The sequence below is a fragment of the Theileria annulata genome, chromosome 4 (genome assembly GCF_000003225.4).
Source record: "Theileria annulata chromosome 4, complete sequence, *** SEQUENCING IN PROGRESS ***".
In the NCBI taxonomy this organism is placed as follows: domain Eukaryota; phylum Apicomplexa; class Aconoidasida; order Piroplasmida; family Theileriidae; genus Theileria; species Theileria annulata.
Genome location: NC_011098.1, coordinates 1,747,697 through 1,772,955, shown reverse-complemented (window position 1 = coordinate 1,772,955; position 25,259 = coordinate 1,747,697). Strand labels below are relative to the sequence as shown.

The following is a 25,259-nucleotide window of genomic DNA, read 5'->3' as shown; positions in this document are numbered from 1 at the left end:
AAAATAAATTAAGCAATTACATATTTAATAAACTAAAATTATGTCTTTATAATGTTAATATATGTCTTAACATTCTTAGTAATTGTTGTTTTGATTCTTGGGCTATTTAATAAGGAATCCTTGTAAAATCATGTACACATTAACGAATAATTGTTAAAATTAAAAACAAATAAATATATTTACTTAAAATTTACATTCTGAACTCAATGCGCTCTCATTATACGATTGCTTTTTGTGTCAAGAATTATTTAAAATATTTGATATCAATTGCCGAATACTTTAATTCATTTTCTTTGTTCACAGATACTAATAAAATATCTTTTCCAGGATTAATATCTTTATTTTCGTCATCTTTGTGTCCTATGAATGCTAAACATCCTTCTTGTTGGACTGGATTTTCAAGTTCCTTGTTGTAATCGTTGATCATTCTGTATACATTTACCCATTCGTATAAGTTGTAGATATTTAGATTGTCCAGCAAATACTTATCTTTTATCCTAAAGTCCACGAAAAATTTGTTTTTAATAGGCAGTTCTATGTATTCAACTTTCTCCTCCACACGACCTGGTGGAAAATACCCTGGCGCTGATATACACCAGACCAATATTCGGCCAGTTTCACATGGACAAATTACAAACTCTTCATACGTTCCCAAGAATCTTGCTCTATACGGTTTCCTTTTATTTACATGACCCTTGAACTTTTCTAAAAACTCTAATATTTTCCTCTTTTTCGTTAATTCTGACGTTTCACTTGGGTCATAGCTGTCTGACAGTGATAGCAATCTTATTCTAGAGTCCTTAGTTGTAACTAGAATAAAGTTTTCCTTTCTATTCCACTCAATTCCACAAACCTCCTTCCCATCCTTGTTGGGTCCTTTGTTATTTCTACAAACAAAAGACGCTAGTAGGTCTAGGTTCTTAACATCGTAAACTTTAACTTCACCATCTTCAGTACCGATTGCATAATAATTATGACCCTTGGATATGCTTCCCGCTGTGATACATTTCCCTTCGTTGGTTACTTTGGCTACACTTACAAGATTATTTTTTGTACTCTTTCTCTTCTTTCCATTATTCATATCTACCAATTTAAATTTTTCTATAGTTCCTGATAAACTTGTCACTAAAATTTCATTTGGGACTGAAATGTAGAGCGCTTCTACAAACTTAGTTTCCTTTAACTCCAAGTGTCCCAAAAGATCAATCTTGACCTTTTTATTCCTCTTTCTAAACTGCTTTTTGTACTTTGACCCAGGAACATTCTTGAACTCTCTTTCGTTTGAGATATCACACAAGTTACTTAGTTTCCAGACCTTAACCTTATCATCATGAGATGTAGTCACTAGCACATGGTCTATTTTGTCACTGTCAAATGACTTTGGCATTATATGAACGGACGAAATTGGAGATTCGTGAGCTTTGAAAGTCAAATCAGGCCCAATTTCCATGGTAGTCCACTTTAATATTTTCTTATTTTTGGGGTCAAATTCCTCATTGTCATCCAAATCTTCGAATTCTGTCTTTATATGCGGGCTTGAAAGAACCCAAATATTTACAAGTCCTTCTATTGTTCCAGTTATCATAAAGTTTCTATCTCTTGATTTGTGGAACACACTTACTTGATCATTTTCTGTTGGAAAATAGTTTTCATAAGGATTTTCTTTAGCAGATCTATGTGATTTATTGTCTACATCAGTATTTTTAACATCTTTTTTCACATCTTTCATCTTTACAATCTCTAGTACAGGTTCCTTTTTTTCATCTTTTGGCGTTGGTATTTCCAACTTTTTACTTATCTTTTCTAACTTATCCAAATCAACTATAAACTTATCCAGCTTTTCTTTAGATTGGTCAATTATATCAATTACTGCTTCATTTATTTCTTCAACTTCATTTGTTTTAATAGGTGTGCTCGTCTTTTCAATCACAATCTCAGTTTTCTCATTTTTCTCAATTTTATTAATTTTCTTAGGTTTTTCAGTTTTTTCAGTTTTTTCAGTTTTTTCAGTTTTTTCAGTAATTTTTTCGGGACAATAAGAGTCTTCCATTTTTTCAATCTCTTCTAAAATTTCATCCTCACTTTTATTAGATATATTCAACTCCTCAGTCAATCTTGCAACTCTATATTCGTTCTGAAAATTAGCTACACAATGTGCTTCCAGACGCTCGGTTCTGTTATAAAAAGCAGATTTTCTGGCATAGTGTTTTGGATCACCCGGTGGAATAACTGAGTCATTAAACATGTATTTACTTAAAGTTCCAGGTTTTAGTTTCGTTTGGTAACTTTTTTTAATATAATTAACATAGGCTTCGTCATCTATAGTTTCGTCACTTAAGCTTCTAGTATAAAACTCTCTGTTTTCTCTACACTTTAGGCTATCATCGATGTTTAAACTCTTTTGTCTCAGATATGTTTTCACATCTTGTAAATCATTGATCTCTTTTTCAAATGAGTTTTGAGGCTTAAGACGTATAAAGTTGTCGTAAAGAGATTCCATTTAATTCCAGATTTCTTACCAAATTTTTATTTTATATCATAATATACATATAAATAATATATATATATAATTTTATGTTATATCTAATATATATTTCTACGAGCGGAATTTCGAAATCATTGATGTACTTTAATCAGTAGATAAACCCAAAATAAAATCAAAAATATATAATTGCATTATACACATTCATATATTTAAAATTTTGGTCTAGTTTAGGATCACCTTTATGATCGAGTAAATTTCTAATCTAAAATTTTAGTCATGTTGCTCTGGATGACCTCTAAAATTTACTTAAATACATAAAAACTTTATCATTAATATATTTTAGAATGCTAAAATGCTATTTATATATTTATATTTATTTTTTTGTGAGTTACGTTTACACACTACATTTATTTAAAGATTCCACTTTTAATAATTTTTAAAATTTTATTTCCACTTAATGTTTAATTTATAAATAATTATGAATGTATTATTCGATATTAAGCGAGAAATTCGATGGCAGGATTCTACTTGATTTCAGCATAAACAAACCTCTCGACTCACACGGTGATCTTTTCTACAATCTTCTATTGAAAGATGTAACTGACGAGGTAAGAACAAGAACTATTATTGCCTTTATAGAAGCTATACAATTCGATAGTTAATGTTCGAGATAACAAAACGTCTCTGAAGAATTTATCGCATCTGATTTATCTTTTCCCCTGGTCAATTCAACATAAATTCCTCCCTCCTACCATTAATTCTAACATTTATGAAAGTAATCTTGAAAATGGCTTGGCTGTTCCGAATAAGGAAAAAAACCTTTTGAAAAAAGGTAATGATAGAACATTTCCATTTCTAGTTCACACATTCACCAGTTAATATTTTCTAGAGCTGGCCAATTACATTAAAGGCTTTAAAAGGTTAGGTATGATTTCAAGTGATTTACTGAACTTGAGGTTGATTGGGTTTACCAGCAGGAACAACTTGGTTTACTCGAGGGTCAGGGAGCTTTGCATGAATGACGTTGAGGTCAAATTGGTTTGTAAAATAGGGCTCAAGATAGTTGAATACCTCGGAAAGGTTGTATTTTTTGACAGGAATTTAAACATTTTACTACTGAATGGGATTTTTACTTACATAAAGTTTGTATTAATTATTACATTAATTTTTAACTATTTTACAGGAACGACATCATCATGGCAATTGTTTACTGAGGAGTTGTATTTTAAATTACTTGGCCATCAGCTCCTTGAAAAATGGCTTAATTTCATTTTTGAGCAGTTTATATATTCTTCCTTTATTTCCAGTTGTTTTTATATGCTTTACTATGCACTTTCTCAGCATCTTCAGTTCTCTCGGGTTCAAATCCCGCCTCTCGCTACTAGCTTCTAGTTGGTGAAGTGTGTTGACTGTAATCGTTAGAACCATTGGCACATAGGATTTGATAAACTTTATAGTGTTGTAGTTGATTATTGAGTTGGTAAATCTGATTAAAGTTTTCAAATCATCTCCGCAATAGCTGTTTACAACATAGTAGTTAAATTGGTAATAGAAATAAATCAGCAGGTTTATGTTCCTGCTTACATTACCAGCCAACACGTTAACCAATTTCATCAGCATATTACAGTAATCTCTTCTTACATCATCCTCTTTCACCCTACTTATTAGCTTCAAAATTACTTGAACTAGTCTCAGTACTTTATCTTTAACCTTGTCAGTTACAATATTTTGGTTCAGTTTATACACTATTAAATAGTTTAGTATCAAGATATCTTCAACCGATTTAGAAAAATCCTCGTCAACACCTTTTTCTATATAATCTTGCTGTTTATCTAGTAGCGGCAGGATTTTTTCAACCAACTCTAAATTTTGGTCTCTACCAGCACTGATCAGCGCCAAAAGTAATATCAACTCATTTGAATATTCTTTAGATTGAAAAATTGCTGAATTTCCACCCCTTCCAATCTGGTTATCCAACGTTATTAGAAAAATTTGATTATTTATGTCAAGGTTCTTTTTTAAAAATCTAAACAAATTAAAATACTAAATAATTATTTACCTGTTCACTTCATCAATCTTCTTTGGAGCACTTAATAGACTACTAATGTTCAGAGCACCTATCACAGACAACATTAACTTGTATAATTTATCTCCATTACAATCCACTTTAAATTGGAAATTTCTTGAATTTAAATAATACAGTATCAAATTCGATATATATTTATTATCTATTAACTTCACACTATTATACATTAACTCAATATTCTCCTGTTTTACTACCAGTTTATTCAATTCTTTATCAGACTCATCGGCATTTCTGGAATTAAAATATGACACAATAGTATTCTCTAATATTGTGGATAATGAGAGGCCAGTGTAAATATCAAAATTTTTTACTTTCAAACACTTTATGTATTGGTACAGAAAATACACATTCCAATACTCCTCACCTTCATTATCAGATCCACTTGATTCATTAAATGCTTTAGATTCATTCTTCTGTTTTTTTAGATAGTTTAACAGCAAATTATTCGTTAGAAGAAAAGTTTCTTTAAATCCTTTATCATCTTTATCTGTGCCTCTACTTCCATTACCTGTCCTAGTATATTTATATATATATTCTGTGAACACTGAATAGTATTTAGCGAACATTTTAACAACTTTCATCCTGCTTCCTGAATCTACTACTGTTTTAAGCCAGACTATTATATCAAATACGTTTTTTACATTTGAAACCACTGCTTTACAGGATTTTGAGACGTTAATCAACAATTCGTAATTTAGCACGAATAACAACAGTTCCAACAATATTGTTATCCTTTCTACAAACACAGCTGAAGGCGAGGCCAATTTTCTAAATTTCGTATTTATGTTAGTCAACAGTATATTTATCACTTCTTCGTTATCAACTCCAACTATATTCTCCAACAACACTACTACATTCTTCAATTTCTCGTTATTTATCTTCCTATCTGTAATTAATTTTTTGAAACAATACATTGAAACCTCTTTATTTAGATTCGAGTAGTACTCACTTAGCTCTGTTGAACATAAATTACACAACTTTTCACTCAAGTTTCTGGAATAAAACAACTTAATCCTCGCCAAAATAAATCCCACAACCTCCTTACTTGTACATTTATCTAACAGTTTCATTAACAAATGGTCTACTTCCATCCTAAATAATCTTCCTTCACCTTCTTTTAATTCTTGTTTTTTATCATTTTTAGGATAGAAATTAGCTGAAACTCTAAATTTATCATTGTTCACCAGCATTATGTTGTATATTATATTCAAGAAAATCATTTCATTCTTGTCAGTGTTAAAATTCTCATTCACATAAACATAAACGTTGTAAACCACTAATAACAAGCTCTTGATCAAATCTTGCTCATTTTTCAGGGTTTTATCTTCACTATCTTCAAGTTCTTCTTCAGAGTCCACTTGTGGACTAAGTAGTGAAAGCAATTTTCTTGAAACAAGAACCAGCTGCAACAGCAATGACAATCCTACAACATCGTCAGACACTGAAATTTTTGAACAAAATGACACGAATTGTTTTGCTAGCTTTGTTACATTCAACGCATTAAACTCCAGCCTACTCAGGTACGCTACCACAATGGTATATAGTCCCACATCAAACTCCTCCATTATCTTTAAGTTATGCATTATTTCGTTACTATTAACTTCTAGTTGATTTATAGCACTAAGAATTGAATAATTATTCAAATAATTAATTTCAAATGGTTTCTCGTTATCTGATTTCTCATTCATATCATTTTTTACACTACTAGAATCACTTTCTGAAATTTTAACCTTTTTCTTAGAATTACTCTTTAGTGCATCTTCAAATATCAACTTACGTTTCTGCACTCTTTCATCGCCCGTTTCTATATCTTCTCCACCTTCACTCTGTTTACCTTTTGAAATGAAATTGATATACTTGAAAACTGAACTTAATTGGCTTAGGCTGTTATACTGAAGTAACAAGTTTTTTAAAAATCTTTCAAATTCACTATCATCACTTTGGTTTCGTTTGTAATAACAGGATATGTCTTGGAGCAGTGACATAGTTTTCTTTTCCGAGTTATTAGTTGAAAAGATTTGAAAATCTTTTTTTAGGAGTTCAAACACCTTTTCTATATTCTCGTCAACTAGCTCCAATTTTACATTACTTACAACTGTCAATACTTTCCAGTAGTAGTCCAACTCTTGTCTCATTGGTTTACTTTGTTTATTCTTACGTTCCTTGTGGTTACTTACCGTTGTTCCAATTGTTTCATAGAAATGAAATAATTGACCGAATATAAACTCCATTGATTCAGTGATGATACTTAATAAGAAGGTTTTATCCCTAACCACCACCAGTATGTTATAATATGATTTTATGGCCACTAATGGCCCTTCGGATTTATTCGTCTTACTATCTTTCTCACCACACTCAATAACGAAAGACCTCAGCTTAGTGCAAATATTTTTAATAGTTTCTTGGTTCTCCGGTATGTTTTCAACTATTTTCGGCAATAACAAAAACAATCCATATATTTTTTCTTTTTTCCCACTTTCCTTTTCTTCTTCCTTTTCTTCACTACTAAAGTTACTCATCAACTGTAGTACATTATCTTTTACGCTTCCCTTAATTATTTCAAATATATATTCCTCAATCTCAACCACTCCATTAGTTCCATTCTCCATACATGTCTCAGAACCATTTACCTTTAATTTTTCCTTAAACTGATCCAGGTCATAAATGAACACCAAGAGTTGTTCCAAGAACTTGGTGTTAATAGCCCTTTTTGAAAATTTGATTACACTCAACAACACTCTTATTCTCTTCAATATTAGAAAACAGATGTTACCTTGCACCTTCAGATCATTTCCATTACTATTGCTTAAACTATTCAGAAAATCTTGAAATATACTGATATCAGCTAACACCAGGTTAGTCAATTCACCTAATTCATTACTGCTAAACTGAATTAGGTAGTTTTTATCATGGATTTCTGAACCATAGTTAAAATATAACTCTGAAGTTAAGCGCAAAATGCTCTCAACTTTCTCTTCAAGTGATTCCAAATCATTTTCATTTAAATTCAAATTTCTTTCTTTGATGTTAAATTGTATTAATTTTAAAAATACTGGGTTATAAACCGACAGTTTTGCTCTTTTTTCTATGTTCACTATTAAACATCTAAATAGGTCATAATGGTAGCCTTTTAACTCCTTTTTCAGCTCTTCATTACCATTCTTTTGAAGTTTGTTAGAAGTTAAATAGTTTGAATAATCTTGTAACAATTTACAAAGCAAAAGAAATATTATATTTTTAACTTCATTACTTCTTTCTGTTATCTTGGAAGATTTTTGATATAGTTCATGTGGTTTAGTGTATCCTAAAAATAATAAATAGGCTTCCACATCTTCTTTTGACAATTCTAAGAGATTCTTGTCATTGAATATTCTTGTTTTATCAAGAATACTCTCATAATCCATTTTCTTTAAACATTCTTTTCTGATTCCTATGGATTTTATTGTTATTTTTACTATATATAAAGTTCATTTTATGTTAAAATATAGATTCTAAAGAGGATATTTTAATTTCAGGTTCAAATTATATTTTTGAAGAATCTCATAGCAACATTGATATTTTACAAATGGAAAATTTAAACACAATAAGTTATTTCTTATATAAAACACCTTTAAAAAATATAATACACCGATTTTGAAAAATAGAATTTAAACAATGAATTATATGTTTTTCTAATTAATCCATTGAAAATAACCCGCTGAACGTCTTTTTATTATTTATTCTTTAAAAATTTTAAAAATTTCATCTACACATTTATTTAAATTAAATTATGAGTTTAAATGAAGATAAAGAATCCAAATGTGTTAGCGATTCTTCAAATCATGATTTACCTGGTGTTAATGATAATATTTCCATTAAAAATGATTTAGATTCTATTAATAAATCGGATAACTCTGAATTTAAAGAAGATATTGAATCGGGATCTAACATTTTAAACTATTTTGGCTATTTTGAATGGATTAAGGAATATTTTGACTTATCTACTTCTGACTACCTTGAAAGATGTTTGGCTGCTCTTTACCCATATATGTGTATAAAGATAACACCAAGAACTTTGTTTAATAGTTTAAAGGATAAGAATAGGTCAATAAGTATTGACATAGAGAAGTTTCCAGTATTTTCGAATTCGTCATCTGATGATCAAATTCATGTTGATTTACACAATGAAGATGAAATTGAGTTAGATTTGTCAAAAGCTGGACAGAGTAGAAAGAACTCCAACTCTATTATGGATGGGATCAAATTGGAATATCAGTCCAAGTTATACAAAACTCTATGCTCAATGACACAGTACCCTGACCTTTACGGGCCATTTTGGATTAATATCATGGCCTCATCGTCATTGTTCTTTTCCACTTGTTTTAGTGAAAGATTGGCTTCAGTTAAAACTTTGTTGCCGCTCGTGCCCTTGTTTGAACTTATTTTCCTTTCCATTAGTTGCACCCTTTTGATGGCAACATCAATTTTTTTGTGTAATTACTACTTTGTTAGGAAAATAAATTTTAAGGATTTTATCAGTTTCATTTCAGTTTGCGGTTACACACAGATTCCGCTAGCTCTTCTATGCAAATTGTGTATTTTAATTAGTTTGTTAATGTTTTTTCATCCCCTTCATTTCATACTCCTATCACTTAAGGTTTTCACGTATTTTTACTTGTTTTTTTCCACATCTATCACTCTTTACATTTCCCTTGCGTCTCTAGATAACCCTAAAAACACATTTAAATACAAAACTTCGTCTGTTTTATCTTCATATCTTGTTCAAAGCTTGTTTCTTACGCTGATACAAAAGTATATTCACTAAAGAATTTTAATATATTAATTTGTATTCTTATACATAGTACAATATATATTATATACTATTTGTAATTTAAATTATTTACAAAATTTGTTAAATCTTCTCGGCTCTGGATGGTATTTGGGAGAATCTCGTCCTTCAATTCTGGGACCTTGCTGATTAAATGTCCAGCAGTATCCTTGGAAAATATGAAATATTTGAAGTTCTTGAGCAAATAATTACCAGAGTTTTTATCACTGGAGTCAAGCAGGTGGCCAGATAAACCATTCTTCAGTATCAAGGAAGAACCATAAAGTGTCATTGGCGGTATTTTGAACAGATCATACTTTGAGCTTTTATCAAAGTTATTAATACCAGTGTTTATTGGATCTGGGAAGAACTGAAATGGATAATAATCTTTGGTGAGATCAGGTAATGATCCGCCAAATCTTTTCTGGAGTTGGTTAGGATTATAAAGTGATAGTAAAGTCTCCGATGAATTTTCCCTTAAAACAATAATCTTTTTTAAAATACGATCAGGTAAAACCCCTTTCAAGGACTTCATTATCATATTGATCAAATTTGGTGAGTTTATCAAGAAAATGCTATTTAACCTTCCTCTATACTTGGAGTTCATTATTTCAGTCAACTGAATTATCATCTGGACTGGGAGCTGAACAAATCCTTTGTTATCACAATCGATCAAAACGTTGTAATTCTCGCATTTACCACCAACATGTAGGTATCTAAAGAATTGTTACCATGATAAACTATATAATATATAATAAATAGTCGAAAGTATAATGAATATGATACCTCAGGAAAAATTCGAAGCAAAACACAACCACTTTCACCAACTTCTCCATTGAAAGATGCTGTAACTTGAATACATCGGCCACCAGAGTTGGACGACACCTTTTGTCCCTTCCGAACCAATACAAGCATCCTTGATTCAACTCTTCTTCTATATCCATTAGGGTTGCCGGTAACATATTGGATTTTCTAAACTTGTAATTCATAAGCAGATGTTCCAAAGTCTTCTTGAAATCAAACTTGCTTGAATACAGAAACCTTAAAAGCTCCGGTTCCATTGAATAAAGCCAATCTAAATCTTCTTCTTTATTTGAACCATTTTTCAAAGCATAATCGTTAGCGATAAACTTCATAAAATCTTCCACTATGCTCTCTTCTTGATCAGATATTGGAACATTGTTAAATATGTTACGATTTTCCCCGTTTACTATTTCATCAGGTGTAGGCTCATATAGTAAAACAGTCTCGTCCAACGCGTATAGATTAACATGTGAAGTAGGTATTTCTATATTTCCGTAGAGAATTGAATGTCTAGAGTTACTCTCCATTTTTATGATAAATAATTTTTAAATACGATAGAAAGTGACGATAGGTGTTGATAGCCATTTTTACTGCAAGAAATCACAGATGATTATACTAAAATAAATATTACGATAACTTAGCATTTATTTTACACACTTTATTTATATTTACAAAACCTAAACGATTATTTCATACGATTTATAAATATTTTACAAGTTAAAATTGGTAAATTTCATTTTCATTTAATAATTAATTGTTTATGGTGCATACATAAACTTGTTTTAGAGAAATTGGTCGATAAAAAAATTTTATATGCATAAAATAATTATATACAAATGAATTATCAAAGTTAATGTCAAATGTGTAAAAATTTTAACCAAAAATTTCTAACAAGTATGTTTGCCCTATGGAATCCAGTTATATTTTTGATATTTATTTACTAATGTTTAAACATACAATTAGTTTATAAACACCTTTTCATATCACTCAAAATGTAGATTTAAATTATTTAACTCAAATATGTCTATCTCTGGCCTAAATATTTATTCTAACATATCAACTGATCACTGGATTCTTGATAATTACTCCAACGAAACTCAGGATAAACATTACTATGAAAGTCTACCAAACTTAGAAAATTATTTTCATTATTATTGGACAGTGAATGATTCAAATAAATTGAAACCTAAATCGAAAACTAAAAATTTCACTGGTAAGCATATTTATCTTCTTTTCATTACAAATCAATATAGATAAACTTTCTGAATCACTGAGTGAAGATTTAATTCGGGTCGCAGTATCTTTGGTCAGTTTTATAGATGATTCTAGTTCATCTAGTTTTTCTACTGGTTTCTCATATGAATTTAAAATATTGAAGAACTCAATTTTTAAAATAATACGTGATTCTATGTTCTTGAGTTTTTATAATATCCAAAATGACTCAAAATTACTTCCACATCGATGTTTTACCATATATTGTAATAAAGGTAACTTGAATCTTTTCATTTATTTTTAGATCTTAACTTCTACGAATTCGTTTATAGATTACTAAAAAATACTTTCTATAACACTTTAAATGGTAAAAAAGAATATGTTTCTGATGAGTTGAGTTGTATTTACACCCTTGACCTATCTTACTATGGTGGGACCTTTGGACCTAACTTTTGTTATACAAACCGTTGTTATTTGGGGACTTGCTGTTGTAGAAGTTGTTCAAAAGTGATTGATTGTTTGGATAAAAATCATAAAGATCCCATCTCCAGTGAAAACCTGGTAAAATTATTGACTAATGAACAAAATAGTTTGGCCAAATTCTTTATCCATAACAGGAAATGTTCAACTTTGGAATATGAACTCCTGAAGATAACTTTTAATTCCTTGGTACTAAAGGATAAAATTAAAGAAAAATTCAATTTGCTCCTGAATGATAGGAATTCGTCCTTAAAACCCATATTTACATACTGTTTTGTGTTGATTAAAAATTTCGAGGCCTTATTTAACTGTACTTTGGACACTGACAAAAACACAGTAAATTTTGCCTCTCTAGCACTGGATCTACTTTCGGAGTATTCTGAAATATGGGATACACTGGACCTTCCATTATTATCATTTGCTTTCCTAAAACCTTGTGGTCCTAGTTTTGGTAAATTCAATTCATCAGACTTCTGTTCTGATTACCATGTTACTGATGAATCGTTTTTACAGAGTTATTCTTACTCGCCAATGGAAATTCTTGCAAATCGCTTTAGTAATCTCGCCACAATATCAGATGGTCTCTTCGACGAGAATTCTAAATTACTTTACTTGCAAGAATCAGTTAAGAAGTATTCTAAAGGTGACCCAAAAGAGGTTTCTAATGATCAATTTTCAAGGTATTTATTATGACTAACATAAATGTTCAGAGAGATGATAAAGATAATCAGAGGATACACGTTGGATGAACTTAAGGTTCTAAATCGTATGGCCTATTGTGAAAGTTTGAAGGACAAATGTACTAACTTTGGGGAAAATTACCAAAAGTATCTGGAAAAAGCAACATGTTTGAGACAAATTACTGATTTTTCAAGTACACTTGGGATTTATCCAGAGCTAACAAAGTTTTCTAACACCCATAACTTGTGTCCCTTGAAGAAGGTCAACGGTCAAATAATTTGCAGAACTGGATTGGAATCTTTGGTTCTTACCGAAAAAACTATAAATGAGCTTAATTCGTTTTTTTCTGAAGAAATTTGTCATTTTTCTAAGGGAAACAAAAGGCCTTCGATAGGACTAGTTATAAAAGGGGATTCGGGAGTTGGAAAGACATCACTAGTTCATTGTATGGCTCAGGAGATGAACAGTTTATTATTTTTTTTTAATATTTTGAGTTTTCTGAGGCCAGAAGTCGGACTTTCAGAAAAAATTCTTCATTCCTTCCTTTCTAAAATCTGGACTCATTTTTCAGGCTCTAAACAGGGTAATTGTTTCTTGTAATTATAAAATTTAGGGCCTAGAAGGGACTTGGTGAAGTGTGTAATACTGTTAGAGGGGTTAGAAGCGCTAAAAGGAGAGGAAGGATACCTTAAAAGGCTAATTTCTTTCATTTGTAGAGAGTTGGATGAATTCAAACTCAGATCTACTTTTGCCTTGGATTATTCAGTTTTATTTGTAACAACATGTCAAGAACACTCTGACTTACCGTCTGAACTTCTCCAAGTATTACATTACATATCTAACTATTCTTAATTAGGAAGGAAGATTTTCTGAAAGGTTGGAGTTGGCTACACCAGAAATGGATGAAAATTTGGTAAGAAAATGTTTCGAGTTGTTTTTGAATCTGAGGTGTGATATTCACGAACAGATGGACAAATTGATTCAACACATTAAGAAGAAAAACTACCTACCCCTTTTAACACCTCTAAAAATAGCTGAAATCTCTAGAAGGGCAGCTTTACAAGCTTCCACGGACATAATGAGCAGATATAAAAATTCAGGCGATATGGAAGATTTTGAAAAGAATTTAATCAGTTTGGAAACAATTATAGCAGCATTAGATTCCACATTAAGTTAGTTTTAAATGATAGTTTACTGATAATTGGATTCCGTGAATTAACCTCTGGAATCTTTTAGTTTCAAATGAACCTAGGAAAAATTTAACCTAATTTTCCTTAAACTGATTTTTATCGTGATCATTAATATTTTTAAATTTGAAAAAATTAAAAATAAAGAGGGTTGATGGGTTTTATCCAGAAGAATTATGTTTGATTTTTCGATCTGTACCACTGCTTATCGCAACTCCATTACAAATGTGTACTATTAATTTTGTACCATAGATTTATATTTACGAATTATATTTATAAATGACTAAATTTAAGTTATACATCAATCTAATTTGTTATTATCAATAGCCTATTTAATAGGATAGTTCCATTGAACGATGGCAAGATTTAACAATTCACTGGGTATAAAGGTATTTTCAGGCCAAACTAAAATTTCTGAAATACCAATTGAAGTTTTAAGGAATTTAAATCTAAAAAATCACAGGAAGGCAGCTAATTACAGGGAAAATGAACCTGATCAATCACTGGATTCTCTTTATAATGACTTTTCACTCAGACCGCCAATAAATTATTTGCTAAAGAACCAAGGATTGAAATTTGACAGAATTTTGGGGGAATATATAAGTTCCTTCAAACACAATTTCAAAGAAGATACCAATTTAAGTGTTTACAAATTGTTCGGAACTGATTTCAACTTGGTTTATTTAAACCCTAATTTGATTCCAGAGTACCAAAATTCAAATGATCCCAGTTACTACCAGCTGTTCTTATCCTTACTTAGTTCCGTGAACTCTGTTTTGGTGGATCCGAATAAATCAAATTTGGACGATCTAAGAATCTCATGCGTCAATTTGGATAGCTGTTTGTTTTCAAGAGAAGCAGATAAATATATTTCTGATATTTTAAAATATTACCAAAGGATAGGAGCTGTAGAACTAAGCCGAGACTACCAACTAAACTATGAAAATGTTAAAGGAGTTTCTTTGCTGGATAGTATTAAGTTGGTTAGGATAGGATCCTCAAGATCAGATATAGGATTTTCATTTTCCCCTTGTGGCTTTTTAATGCCCTACCATTTGGGTATTTTGAGTTATCTGTGCGATTACAACGTCATAAACTGTACAGTTCCACTATCAGGAGCCTCCTCAGGCTCACTCTCAATCTGTTACAGTGTCCTTAAGAACACATTCATATACTGTATGAACGTTATCGATTCAGCCACCACTAGGTTGAGACAAAATTCTGTGGATGGGGAAAATTTAATCAAAGGCCAAAACCTGGATACCATCGTAAAGGATTATCTATATGACACATTGGCTGAAGGAAGCAACGAGTTTATAAATTCTAGAATTGGAAAGATTACAGTGGCATATTCGGTACTTAAGCACTTAAAATTCAGGACTAGAAGCTGTTCTAATTTTACTAGTATTTCTGACTTAGTTGACTGCTTAAGAGCCAGTTCATACATCCCAATCTACTCATCTAAAGAGCCGTTGATTTACAAAGGACACCACTGCTACGATGGACAGCTCGGTCTGAATAAAAGTTTGGGTTGCCCAGATACAGACTCAAGGAGAACAATAAGGATAAACCCTTACCAATTCACAAGCAGTTCAATATCTAACCAGAACCTCCTTAACGAGTTTATCACTCCTAATTTAACTAAAAGGGATCAATTTCTCATGTACTACATACGCCTAAAATCATTAATATACCAGCTTTGTTTGAGAGAAATTGCTCTAGAAAATTTGAAAATGGCCAATGAATTCCCCAAAGAACTTAATTACTGCATAAATTTGTACTATAATATATCACCCAGATCAACTAGTAAAATAAATGTTATTAAGAATTTCAATAAGGACTACAAAAAATCTAGAGAGTATACTAACTTATTAGGGCTCTGGAACTCTGAAAAGTTGTTAGACTTGTTCGTATTGGTTGTTATGTATGAAAAAATCCTCCAAGTTGATAAATATAGCGCTAAAAGATATCGGCTGGACCCAGTTTCTGACATTTTAACGAAGTTTGGAAAAAATACCCCCTTAAAAAAATCAATACAGGCTTCATCAATAACACTATTAACTTATTTATACCTGAAGATATCAAAATATCCCCTCTCGACGCCTATTCAACAGATCCCAGACACTTTATATCCAATTATTAATAAGGATGTTGACAACAGCCCCAACAAGGAAAAGATTAATATTTTAAAGAACCTATTACTCTTTATAACACCTCCCTTCACATTAAATTACACCTACTGTAACACAAATGAGTTACTTTACAACATTTTTCCCGGAAGGAAGCTATTCCGTATTTCTTTGCATTCTGCTGATCAATACAAATTAAGGTTCTTCTATGATCTAGGGAAAACCGAATCTTTTAGGTGGTTGATTCAGGAGTACATTAAGTTCGAAAACTATGTTTATTTAAAAATTTTACAATTAATAACTTATAACTCTACCGATAATCCTGACTTTCCTGTCATTTCAAATGAGTTTAAAGATGATGATTCCAAAGAACCATTACATGAAGTTCAAAAGAATTTGATAAATAACACTTTGAGTATGGTTGGCAATTCTCCTTTGGAGAGTCAAATAGTAACCGATTCTGTACATTACAAATTCTTTAAAAAGTTGAATTTATCAGTCAGAAATTGCATTTTATCAAACTGTATTGACCCTCACTTTTCACACATTTTCACACATTCGCACTTTTGGAACTATAACAAGCATTTTAAGATTTAATTTTATTATACTCCTTATTCACTCATTTATACTTCTACGTTTATATCCATTTATTTGTTTAATTATTTTTTATAGATGTTCAAGTGTGTAGTTTTTCCCTGGGCACCTATCCCCTCAAAATTATTGGTTGACCACTCGGAGTACTTTTCCCCTCAAAATCTCCCAAATCTATAATTTTGTACTCAAAACATTTAAATAAATTCGAATTTAAATTAATAGTATCAATTATTAAATATACATGCGAGTTATTAAATATTCAAACAAATCATTAACTAATTTTAAGCATATCCATTTATGTTAGTTGAGATACACAGAATTTCTCAATTAAACTATTTTTTAAAATAAACCATCTTGAAATTGTCTAGATGTTTACTTGTTTTAATTCGCATAACTTAATTGAATAATTCTCGTACAAACATTATTATGTCTAGTGGCATAAAATCATAAACAAAGATATAAACTCAAACTTAAATTCAAATGGAACTTTTAAAGGCATCCAATATTTTATTAATAATCTATACGCTTCTCTCTCTCGGCTTGTCTATTTGGGCTGGATATGACATGTATTACATAATAAACCCTCAAAGTAAGTTATTTTATATAATGAGTATTAGATGGTTGGCGGAGTGAATATAAACCAAGTGATAATGTTGATACTCTAGTTATAGTAAACAATTTCGATCAATAATATAAAATATTTAGTTATTGAACCACTAAAGCCTCACCATCGTACTTCAAAGATAGGTATTTTCTATTTATTCATTTTTATTTCACGGTCAATCCAATACTGTTTAGAAAATGACACAAAAAATGGAACAAAAATTGTAACAAACAATGGAACTCAACCAGCTGACTTGCCGGTTAGGAATGATCTACCTGAATCATATCAGAGCTTGGTCAAACAAGATATTGAACAGCTTGTAAAATCAATTAATGATAAATCATCTATTCTTGCTAATATTTATGATCTTAATGAACTTGGTATTGATAAAGATATATTGGAACAGAAATTGGTTAGGGAAGATACTTATAAGTTCTTTGAATCATTGAAGGGTAAAAAATCAATATTGGTTAATTTATATGATCTTAAGGTCATTAAACCTAATAAAGCAGCTGATGAAGCTAAAATGATAACAAAGGATATTCAGGAGTTTTTTAAATCATTGGAAGGTCAAGAATCAATACTTGCTAATATCTATGATCTTAAAGAATTTGGTCATGATAAAGCTCTAGTTGAACAAGAATTGATAAGAAAAGATACCAAGAAATTCTTTGAGACAAATCAAGGAAAACCTATACTCCTTAATTTGTTTGAACTTAAGGAGATAGGAATTGATAAAAAAATGCACAAGGACCATTCAATGAGTGAAGATACCAGAAAGTTTTTTGAATCACTTGAAGGTAAATCATCAGTCCTTCTTAACTGGTTTGACTTTGAAGATTTTGGTCCTGATGAAGCTTTAGTTGAACAAAAAATGGGTATGGAGGACACCGAGAAATTCATAAAATCAATTCAAGGAAACCCTATAATTATTTCTAATTTGTTTGACATCAAAGATCTTGTTTCTGATAAACCTAATGCTGGACGAAAAAGCACTCATGAACTTGAACAGCTTGTAAAGTCCATTAATGATAAATCATCTATTCTTGCTAATATTTATGATCTTAATGAACTTGGTATTGATAAAGATATATTGGAACAGAAATTGGTTAGGGAAGATACATATAAGTTCTTTGAATCATTGAAGGGTAAGAAATCAATATTGGTTAATTTATATGATCTTAAGGTGATTAAACCTAATAAAGCAGCTGATGAAGCTAAAATGATAACAAAGGATACTCAGGAGTCTTTTAAATCATTGGAAGGTCAAGAATCAATACTTGCTAATATCTATGATCTTAAAGAATTTGGTCGTGATAAAGCTCTAGTTGAACAAGAATTGATAAGAAAAGATACAAAAAAATTCTTTGAGTCTATTCGAGACACTCCTAAAGTTCTGAGTAATTTATACGACCCGATTGAGCCTAGTCCTCAAAAAGAAGTAAAAAAACAAGTAAAAGAAGTCAAGGAGCAAAAACTACAGGAGAAACAAGACAAAGTACTACCGGAAGTAAAAAAAGTTGTTCCAGAAGGATCACATGATCAAGGATTAGGCAAGGGGAAGGATCCCTATAAAGGGAAGGACGGACATGGATCAGGCACGGAAACTGAGGAAGAGTTTTTTGGCTAAAGTATAAGGGTAAAAATCACTTTAGTAGCAGTCTAAAAGTAATGTTTAAAGTTTATAATACTTGTTAACTAGGTCTTCATAATCCACTTCATCGTCCTCGTTGCACAAAACACTAAAAAATTTACTGACTTGTTTAGGTTACCTAAAAAATCTTTCCAGTTCCTTTTCGGATAAATACTCTCCTACGTTTGTTAAGAGTCTCTCCAGCTGCTTCTTACTAATTCTTCCTGTGTTCTACAGAAATTTAATTATTTTAATCTCACATTTGGGTCATAGAATCTGAAGAGTTCCGTTAGGTTTGCGTGTGTATCTTCTGGGTGTACGATCGTCTTCAGAAACTCCTTAAATGAGCTCAAATCACACTGATCTCCAGTCTTTTTCTTAAAGTCTGTCATTTCTTTCAGGGAAGGTGCGTAGCCCTGCGATTTTATTAATGTTAAAAATCCAATTATAAAATATGAAATTATCTAAAGTAAACATGAACATACCAATTCACACACCAATTCGTTAAGAACATTACTATGAACATAGCCTTTTTCGTCCTATTTATCTATGAAGATATGACAAAAATACCGAGTAAGATGAGAACAGAAGTTCCACGTTGTTTACTGTTTCGGAAGCCATTCCAGTCAATATTTTACAAAAGATAAAAATTCGGAAAATAAAAATTTCAAGACTTTTCTCTAATTTTAATTTTATTATAAAGTGGTTAATCTAATGTGCACGATAAAACTATTAATGTATTGGAAAATTGATTAAAAAATCAACATTATGAATTTAAATACAAAGAATTAGATATGCGATCATGAGTAGTCCTATAAGGGAGAGAAATCCGGTATAAGCATAAGCTCTTCTTTGCTCTGAACAAATTTTCACAAATATTTCTTCCATTACCTGAGGTCATATTTGATGAGGATTCGTCATTTCTGAAAAGGTCAAAAAATGATCCTGTATTGCTCGTTCCAAATGCGATCGGGAAAATGAAGGAAAACGGAAACGATCCAAATGATACTGATATTCTATTTTCATATCCTCGAAAAAACTAAACATACATATCTTATAATACTAAATTCTTTAGATAAAACTATTAATTATTTACTATTATGTAATATATGTATGTTTAAAAAATACCGAATTTTGTCTTTGATTATTTGTTGATCTTTGTGCTTTGGGTCTTGGTTCTTCAGGTTTATCCCTAATTATTTATAAAAATAAAATAAAAATATACTACCTTGGATCACTTTGGTTTTGGCCATGTCCGTATAATGGTATAACGTTATCTCTTGAAATTCCTGCTTGGCATATTGGACACTGATAATTTCTGCGGTTCATCCAGGAGAGTAGGCACGACCAACAGAACAGGTGTCCACACCTGGTAACGACTGGATCTTTAACATCATCGAAACATATGTTACATTCGAACTTTGAGTTGGCAGATTCTTCAGGCTTTTTGTGTACATTTTCAGTTTGTTGCCCTTCCATTAGGTCAAATTAAAAATTTTGGGTTAAAACTATCTTTCAAATGCTCATTTTCTTAATCATTTTGAGAATTTTTAACAATGGATCAATTTTCCTGATCCAGTTATGTTTGAGAAATTAGTTCCAAATAATATAATAATTTCAAATATAACTTTTAAATTGCTCAATTTTTTATTTCAAATTAACTCAAGGATAAATTTAACTATAATAAATAGGATTCCATTGTGTTCATCAGTTCTAGAGTGCAGTGGGCTATTGGCTGGTAGAAATATAGCCAAAACACAATTATTTAAAATGTATTTTAAAGTTAAAATAATTAAACTACATTTGATTTAATTTATGTTGACCCGCTTTGGGCTTTTAAATATTCTTCGAAAATATTCGAAACTTCAAATAATCTATGGTCCTGTAAGTATCCTGCTGTGATATGTAGTGAATTAGGCCTATTTGAGTTCCTAAGAGGTAAAGCGAGGGAACACAGTCCCAGTATCGGTGCGATTGTGAGAAATAGGTCCAGCTAAAGTTTCATTATGATCTTAGATTTGTTACCATGTATACGTTTTTCGATTCAAACTCTAAATTTCTTATTGGCAAAACTTCTGAGGTTGAAGGAGATATGAAGAATTCCACTTCACTGAACAGTTTGTTTTCTTCCACCCATTTATTCATATTTTCTCTTTCGTCCTTTAACAACGTTTCAATATCAAATTCACTAAACTTAACATATTCTCCTAAACAACATTATCAGTATTTTATACTTATTTTAATATTATTAGTTATTATAAATATAACAACACTAGAATATAGTTTAAGAGTATAGCTGGTAAGTACCTAGTAGGAAACGTTCTTGTATTCTTTTTTCAAGGCTTAATATCAGATCAGTAACTGTGTTTATTTGAGTTGATGAATAAGGGTACTGATTGAACCTTCTGATGTTGGTGGTAGTTTGCTTTGCTGTTTCCAGGTAATATATTGAGGTTAACTTATCAAGGGGTGGAATACTTAATTTCACAACCTCTGCTCCCAATTCTGAGGTTATTCTTGCCACGTTCTCCATATTAACTTTATTCTCCTCATCAATAAACCCCAATTTACAAATCTCCTCAGCATCGAATATTCCAATCTTTACATTTTTCAATCCTTTCAAATTATCCAATGGTCCTACAAGTATTTTAAATTCCTTGATAATGTTAAGCAGTCTATAAATTGGTAAAATAATTTAGGGTATAATGGATAACAAACTTTTTATTGTGTTAAAATTGTGCAAAACGGTCAAAATAGATTGTTTAGTACGGTTAGAATCATATTCACTTAGCATATCCTTAATATCATAACCTGATGTGATATAGGTTAGATAGGCTGCCTCGTATACGGTGTTGGTAATGAATCCAACCGTATCAAAATTAGCGGATAGTTCGTTCAACCCAAACCTGCTTATGAGACCTTTTGATGGCCTATAACCAACTGAATTGCAAAAGGCTGCTGGACATCTGACTGAACCTCCAGTATCACTTCCAATTGCGCAAGTTACTGAGTTTCCTCCCACTGCAACTCCTGAACCTCCTGAAGAACCTCCGACGATATATTTTTCACCGTAAATGCTCTTAACGTTCGTAGTATTAGCTCCAAGCCCAAACCCGTTAAGCTTTGTTTTACCGACCAGTATTATTCCAGCGTTAACAAGCGAATCCACTGCAGTTGCGTTGAAACTCGGCATGTAAGGGCCAGTTGTTGCTCCTATAAACAGTTAAATATATACACTTACCGTTTTTAAGTGGAATTCCCTTAACAGTCACGTTGTCCTTTACTGCTAGGGGAAGGCCAAACAAGGGCATTTTATCCCTTTCTCCGGCATTAATTCTATCCACCAACGTCACTATCTGGTCAAATATTTGATGGTTATTCAACACATATGAATATGCTTCATTTTCATCGAGTATTTCAGGATCTACTTCTTCTTGATTTTTGATTGTTTCTAAACATTTTTTAATATACTTCCATGCTTTTGTGTTTTGAAATGAATTATGTGTTGGCTTTTCTGTGAATTTGGAGCATTCATGTAAAAACTGCTCAATGTAATTGTTGATTTCAGAATCTGTATAATTCCTTGATTCCTTTAAGTTATTTATATTACACATTAAACCCATGTTTTTTAAATTTGATTTAATAATAAATAGAAAACGGCTTTTTAAATTGTTGATATTCTATTATACTACCCTATTTATCATTTTTTGTAAAATGTGTAAATCTCACAAAAATATACCAATACTAATTCTACAATATAAAAAATGTAAAAAATAAAATTGTGTTAGTACCCATTAGTCATATAGTTATGGTTATTTGAAAGTTTTTCATGTGAAAGATCCTTCGGTCGTTCCCACAGGAAATCAGAATCTTCCCTGCCAAAGTGGCCGTAAACGCTAGTTTTCCCGAAAATTGGTCTTTTTAGCTTTAGTTCATCGATTATGTAACCTACTCTGAAATCGAAGTTTCTGAGTACTATTTCTCTCAGGTCATTATCAGTATACCCCTTTGCCACAGTCCCATATGTATCAATGTACAGTGAAATTGGGTCTACTGTGCCTATGCAATAAGAAATTTGGACTATCACTCTCTTGCAAAACCCGTTGGAAACCAAAGATTTTGCAACGAATCTCGCGTAGTAGGCCCCTGACCTATCCACCTTAGTTGAATCCTTTCCTGAGAAGCAGCCTCCTCCATGTGCTCCCCAGCCTCCGTAAGTGTCAACTATTACTTTCCTCCCCGTTAAACCAGAGTCTGAGGCTGGTCCTCCCAAAACAAAAGATCCTGCTGGATTTATAAGGTACTTTGTCTTCTCGTCCAGCAAGTGTTTCGGAACAACTTGCATAATCACATCCTTCATTATATCCTCTTTCATAACCTGGAAATCCACCTAATCATGCATTAGCTACAACCATAATATTGCAATAATAATAAAGTTATCTAATCCTGTATATAATAATAATAATATAGTAATACTAAATAATAATAGTATAAATGATACTCCTGGATCATGTTGTGAGCTAATTACTATAGTGTCTACTCTTTTTGGTTCGATATATCCGTTTGTGTACTTACGATACTCGACTGTTACTTGAGTTTTAGCATCCGGTCTCAAATATGGTAAATATTTATTTTTGCGCAAATACGATAATCTCTGGCCAAGTTTTACAGCCAATGAATGGGAAAGAGGCACACATTCAGGCGTTTCATCTGTTGCATATCCAAACATTATTCCCTGGTCGCCTATAAATTCACATATTAATACTTAGTCCCAAACAGTCTGGAGTACATTCACAACTATATAATTAGGTATATAGAAATTACCTGCACCGATTTGTTCTTTAGCTTTACCAACGTGTACGGCATTCGCAATTTCAGGTGATTGTAAATTAAATTTAACTAAAACCTCGACGGTATTAGAATCAATTCCTAAAATATTTTAAATGCCCATATCATATAAATTTATAATATTACCTAAATCACTTGAAGTGTATCCTACGCTCTTTAGGACTGATTTTACTACTTTAACATAGTCAACATTAGCGAATGTGGTAATTTCTCCAAAAACCATTACAAAGTCTTTAGTCGTGCATACTTCACACGCCACCTTACTTTCCTTATCCTAAACCACGAGTTAAATGATAATTTTTTTACGAACCTGTTCCAGGCAGGCATCTAAAATTGAGTCTGAGATTTGGTCGCATAATTTATCGGGGTGGCCCTCATTTACCGATTCGGATGTGAATAAAAAGGTCCCATTTGTATGGTTTATGAAATTCGGGACTGCCATTTTAAAATCATATATATAAAAACAAATCACAAGTTGTGAAATATGGAAAGTTAAAAATAGTGAATTGTTAACTATACTTATTTATTTTAAAAAAGGTTTTATAGTAATTTTGGGTGAGAGAATGATCACTCTATGTCCAAAACATATAATATCCCTTTGATATAGTTATGATACGGGTATAATAACAACAATATAAAAATAACAATAATAAAATAAATGTTACACTAAGTTATTATAAAATCAGTATTATAAAACGACATCAGGCCCCAGAGTACCTTTCTTATTATTGAATTTTATTAAAATTCATATATTAAATTAGCTTTTGTAACATAAATAAGTCTTTATATTAAATTGTGTTTGGTTTGAAACCTTTTCTAACCATCTTCTGTAAATTATTATTTTTTCTCCAAGATTCCTTAAACTAAAATCCCTTTTAAAAGCACTAGAATTAATTTGAAATAGTTTAAATATGAGTAACTCAAACGACAGTGCATCAAAGGCTTTTCCTCTCGCCACTGAAGAGATGAACGGACTACTTCTTGACCTTGTTCAACAGGCTGGAAATTACAAACAACTCAAAAAAGGAGCTAATGAAGGTATTTCCTTCTACTATTCTATTCTATAAACTATTATAGTTTCACATATTATTAATTATAATTATAAATATAAATATTTTATTATTTATATAATGATTAATTTGGAATTTAGCTACGAAGGCTTTGAACAGAGGACATGCTGAGATTGTTTTACTTGCAGCTGATGCTGAACCTCTTGAGATTATTTTACATCTTCCGCTTCTATGTGAAGATAAGGTATTTCTTTCCACTATTCCACATACTAACTCTGAATATATATTATTAATATTAACTATATTATGATATATAAATACTGTTATAACTTTGTGAAAAATGTTTTAGAATGTTCCTTATATCTTTGTTCACAGTAAGGTAGCCTTAGGTAGGGCCTGTGGAGTTTCCCGTCCCGTGATTTCTTGTGCCATCACCAGCAGGGACGGTTCGCCTCTCAACCAGCAAATTGTTGAAGCTAAGGACAACATAGAACGTTTACTAATTTAACCCCAATCGTGATGCTAATTCTGCAACTTTTTAATCAAATCATTAATCCAATATTATATACAGTTACACTATTACACATAAAATATATACTAATGTATTGTATGAATACTATATTAAAATTATAATATTTATATGAAATGGATATCCAAAATGCAGGAAATATTAAACATCAAATTCCTATAAATTGTTAA

At 31.2% G+C, this 25,259-nt stretch overlaps 13 protein-coding genes across 13 annotated transcripts, besides 11 other annotated features; 6 read left to right on the top strand and 7 right to left on the bottom strand.

The window, feature by feature from the left end:
- Positions 1 to 244: 244 nt before the first annotated feature.
- On the bottom strand, positions 245 to 2,500 carry TA10745 (uncharacterized protein; the record flags this gene model as incomplete). Its single annotated transcript, XM_948432.1, has 1 exon — positions 245 to 2,500. One exon carries the CDS (start codon positions 2,498 to 2,500, stop codon positions 245 to 247), a length of 2,256 nt encoding a protein of 751 aa, XP_953525.1.
- A 467-nt stretch (positions 2,501 to 2,967) lies between these two features.
- On the top strand, positions 2,968 to 3,877 carry TA10750 (uncharacterized protein; the record flags this gene model as incomplete). The annotated part of the gene is made up of 3 exons (XM_948431.1): positions 2,968 to 3,093; positions 3,125 to 3,317; positions 3,375 to 3,877. 3 exons carry the CDS (start codon positions 2,968 to 2,970, stop codon positions 3,875 to 3,877), a joined length of 822 nt encoding a protein of 273 aa, XP_953524.1.
- Positions 3,593 to 3,661: a sequence feature (2 probable transmembrane helices predicted for TA10750 by TMHMM2.0 at aa 180-202 and 233-255).
- Positions 3,752 to 3,820: a sequence feature (2 probable transmembrane helices predicted for TA10750 by TMHMM2.0 at aa 180-202 and 233-255).
- A 663-nt stretch (positions 3,878 to 4,540) lies between the features above and the next one.
- TA10855 (uncharacterized protein) lies at positions 4,541 to 7,975 on the bottom strand (the record flags this gene model as incomplete). The annotated part of the gene is made up of 1 exon (XM_948430.1): positions 4,541 to 7,975. The coding sequence occupies one exon, from the start codon at positions 7,973 to 7,975 to the stop codon at positions 4,541 to 4,543; it is 3,435 nt and encodes a 1,144-aa protein (XP_953523.1).
- Positions 7,976 to 8,340: 365 nt separating this feature from the next.
- TA10860 (uncharacterized protein) lies at positions 8,341 to 9,375 on the top strand (the record flags this gene model as incomplete). The annotated part of the gene is made up of 1 exon (XM_948429.1): positions 8,341 to 9,375. One exon carries the CDS (start codon positions 8,341 to 8,343, stop codon positions 9,373 to 9,375), a length of 1,035 nt encoding a protein of 344 aa, XP_953522.1.
- Positions 8,992 to 9,060: a sequence feature (3 probable transmembrane helices predicted for TA10860 by TMHMM2.0 at aa 218-240, 253-275 and 290-311).
- Positions 9,097 to 9,165: a sequence feature (3 probable transmembrane helices predicted for TA10860 by TMHMM2.0 at aa 218-240, 253-275 and 290-311).
- Positions 9,208 to 9,273: a sequence feature (3 probable transmembrane helices predicted for TA10860 by TMHMM2.0 at aa 218-240, 253-275 and 290-311).
- Positions 9,376 to 9,430: 55 nt separating the features above from the next.
- TA10965 (phosphoinositide binding protein (SEC14 homologue), putative) lies at positions 9,431 to 10,709 on the bottom strand (the record flags this gene model as incomplete). The annotated part of the gene is made up of 2 exons (XM_948428.1): positions 9,431 to 10,094; positions 10,165 to 10,709. 2 exons carry the CDS (start codon positions 10,707 to 10,709, stop codon positions 9,431 to 9,433), a joined length of 1,209 nt encoding a protein of 402 aa, XP_953521.1.
- A 493-nt stretch (positions 10,710 to 11,202) lies between these two features.
- Positions 11,203 to 13,732, top strand: TA10970 (uncharacterized protein; the record flags this gene model as incomplete). The annotated part of the gene is made up of 6 exons (XM_948427.1): positions 11,203 to 11,395; positions 11,436 to 11,669; positions 11,699 to 12,554; positions 12,585 to 13,138; positions 13,169 to 13,377; positions 13,412 to 13,732. 6 exons carry the CDS (start codon positions 11,203 to 11,205, stop codon positions 13,730 to 13,732), a joined length of 2,367 nt encoding a protein of 788 aa, XP_953520.1.
- A 366-nt stretch (positions 13,733 to 14,098) lies between these two features.
- Positions 14,099 to 16,468, top strand: TA11025 (phospholipase, putative; the record flags this gene model as incomplete). Its single annotated transcript, XM_948426.1, has 1 exon — positions 14,099 to 16,468. The coding sequence occupies one exon, from the start codon at positions 14,099 to 14,101 to the stop codon at positions 16,466 to 16,468; it is 2,370 nt and encodes a 789-aa protein (XP_953519.1).
- Positions 16,469 to 16,945: 477 nt separating this feature from the next.
- Positions 16,946 to 17,020: a sequence feature (Signal peptide predicted for TA11050 by SignalP 2.0 HMM (Signal peptide probability 0.676, signal anchor probability 0.317) with cleavage site probability 0.439 between residues 25 and 26).
- On the top strand, positions 16,946 to 18,699 carry TA11050 (uncharacterized protein; the record flags this gene model as incomplete). Its single annotated transcript, XM_948425.1, has 2 exons — positions 16,946 to 17,054; positions 17,171 to 18,699. The coding sequence occupies 2 exons, from the start codon at positions 16,946 to 16,948 to the stop codon at positions 18,697 to 18,699; spliced, it is 1,638 nt and encodes a 545-aa protein (XP_953518.1).
- Positions 16,970 to 17,038: a sequence feature (1 probable transmembrane helix predicted for TA11050 by TMHMM2.0 at aa 9-31).
- Positions 18,700 to 18,744: 45 nt separating the features above from the next.
- TA11055 (uncharacterized protein) lies at positions 18,745 to 19,323 on the bottom strand (the record flags this gene model as incomplete). The annotated part of the gene is made up of 5 exons (XM_948424.1): positions 18,745 to 18,811; positions 18,842 to 18,933; positions 18,963 to 19,118; positions 19,188 to 19,241; positions 19,273 to 19,323. 5 exons carry the CDS (start codon positions 19,321 to 19,323, stop codon positions 18,745 to 18,747), a joined length of 420 nt encoding a protein of 139 aa, XP_953517.1.
- Positions 19,324 to 19,476: 153 nt separating this feature from the next.
- TA11060 (uncharacterized protein) lies at positions 19,477 to 20,181 on the bottom strand (the record flags this gene model as incomplete). The annotated part of the gene is given in 4 exon segments (XM_948423.1): positions 19,477 to 19,583; positions 19,594 to 19,741; positions 19,831 to 19,894; positions 19,931 to 20,181. 4 exon segments carry the CDS (start codon positions 20,179 to 20,181, stop codon positions 19,477 to 19,479), a joined length of 570 nt encoding a protein of 189 aa, XP_953516.1.
- Positions 19,483 to 19,551: a sequence feature (2 probable transmembrane helices predicted for TA11060 by TMHMM2.0 at aa 114-133 and 166-188).
- Positions 19,658 to 19,717: a sequence feature (2 probable transmembrane helices predicted for TA11060 by TMHMM2.0 at aa 114-133 and 166-188).
- Positions 20,182 to 20,515: 334 nt separating the features above from the next.
- TA11065 (glutamyl-tRNA amidotransferase, subunit, putative) lies at positions 20,516 to 22,325 on the bottom strand (the record flags this gene model as incomplete). Its single annotated transcript, XM_948422.1, has 5 exons — positions 20,516 to 20,695; positions 20,728 to 20,909; positions 21,010 to 21,377; positions 21,417 to 21,915; positions 21,944 to 22,325. The coding sequence occupies 5 exons, from the start codon at positions 22,323 to 22,325 to the stop codon at positions 20,516 to 20,518; spliced, it is 1,611 nt and encodes a 536-aa protein (XP_953515.1).
- Positions 20,636 to 20,695: a sequence feature (1 probable transmembrane helix predicted for TA11065 by TMHMM2.0 at aa 475-497).
- Positions 20,728 to 20,736: a sequence feature (1 probable transmembrane helix predicted for TA11065 by TMHMM2.0 at aa 475-497).
- Positions 22,326 to 22,486: 161 nt separating the features above from the next.
- TA11070 (S-adenosylmethionne synthetase, putative) lies at positions 22,487 to 23,992 on the bottom strand (the record flags this gene model as incomplete). The annotated part of the gene is made up of 5 exons (XM_948421.1): positions 22,487 to 23,092; positions 23,204 to 23,445; positions 23,527 to 23,631; positions 23,677 to 23,824; positions 23,861 to 23,992. 5 exons carry the CDS (start codon positions 23,990 to 23,992, stop codon positions 22,487 to 22,489), a joined length of 1,233 nt encoding a protein of 410 aa, XP_953514.1.
- A 469-nt stretch (positions 23,993 to 24,461) lies between these two features.
- Positions 24,462 to 25,068, top strand: TA11075 (high-mobility group protein, putative; the record flags this gene model as incomplete). The annotated part of the gene is made up of 3 exons (XM_948420.1): positions 24,462 to 24,588; positions 24,701 to 24,804; positions 24,910 to 25,068. The coding sequence occupies 3 exons, from the start codon at positions 24,462 to 24,464 to the stop codon at positions 25,066 to 25,068; spliced, it is 390 nt and encodes a 129-aa protein (XP_953513.1).
- Between the last annotated feature and the right edge of the window lie 191 nt (positions 25,069 to 25,259).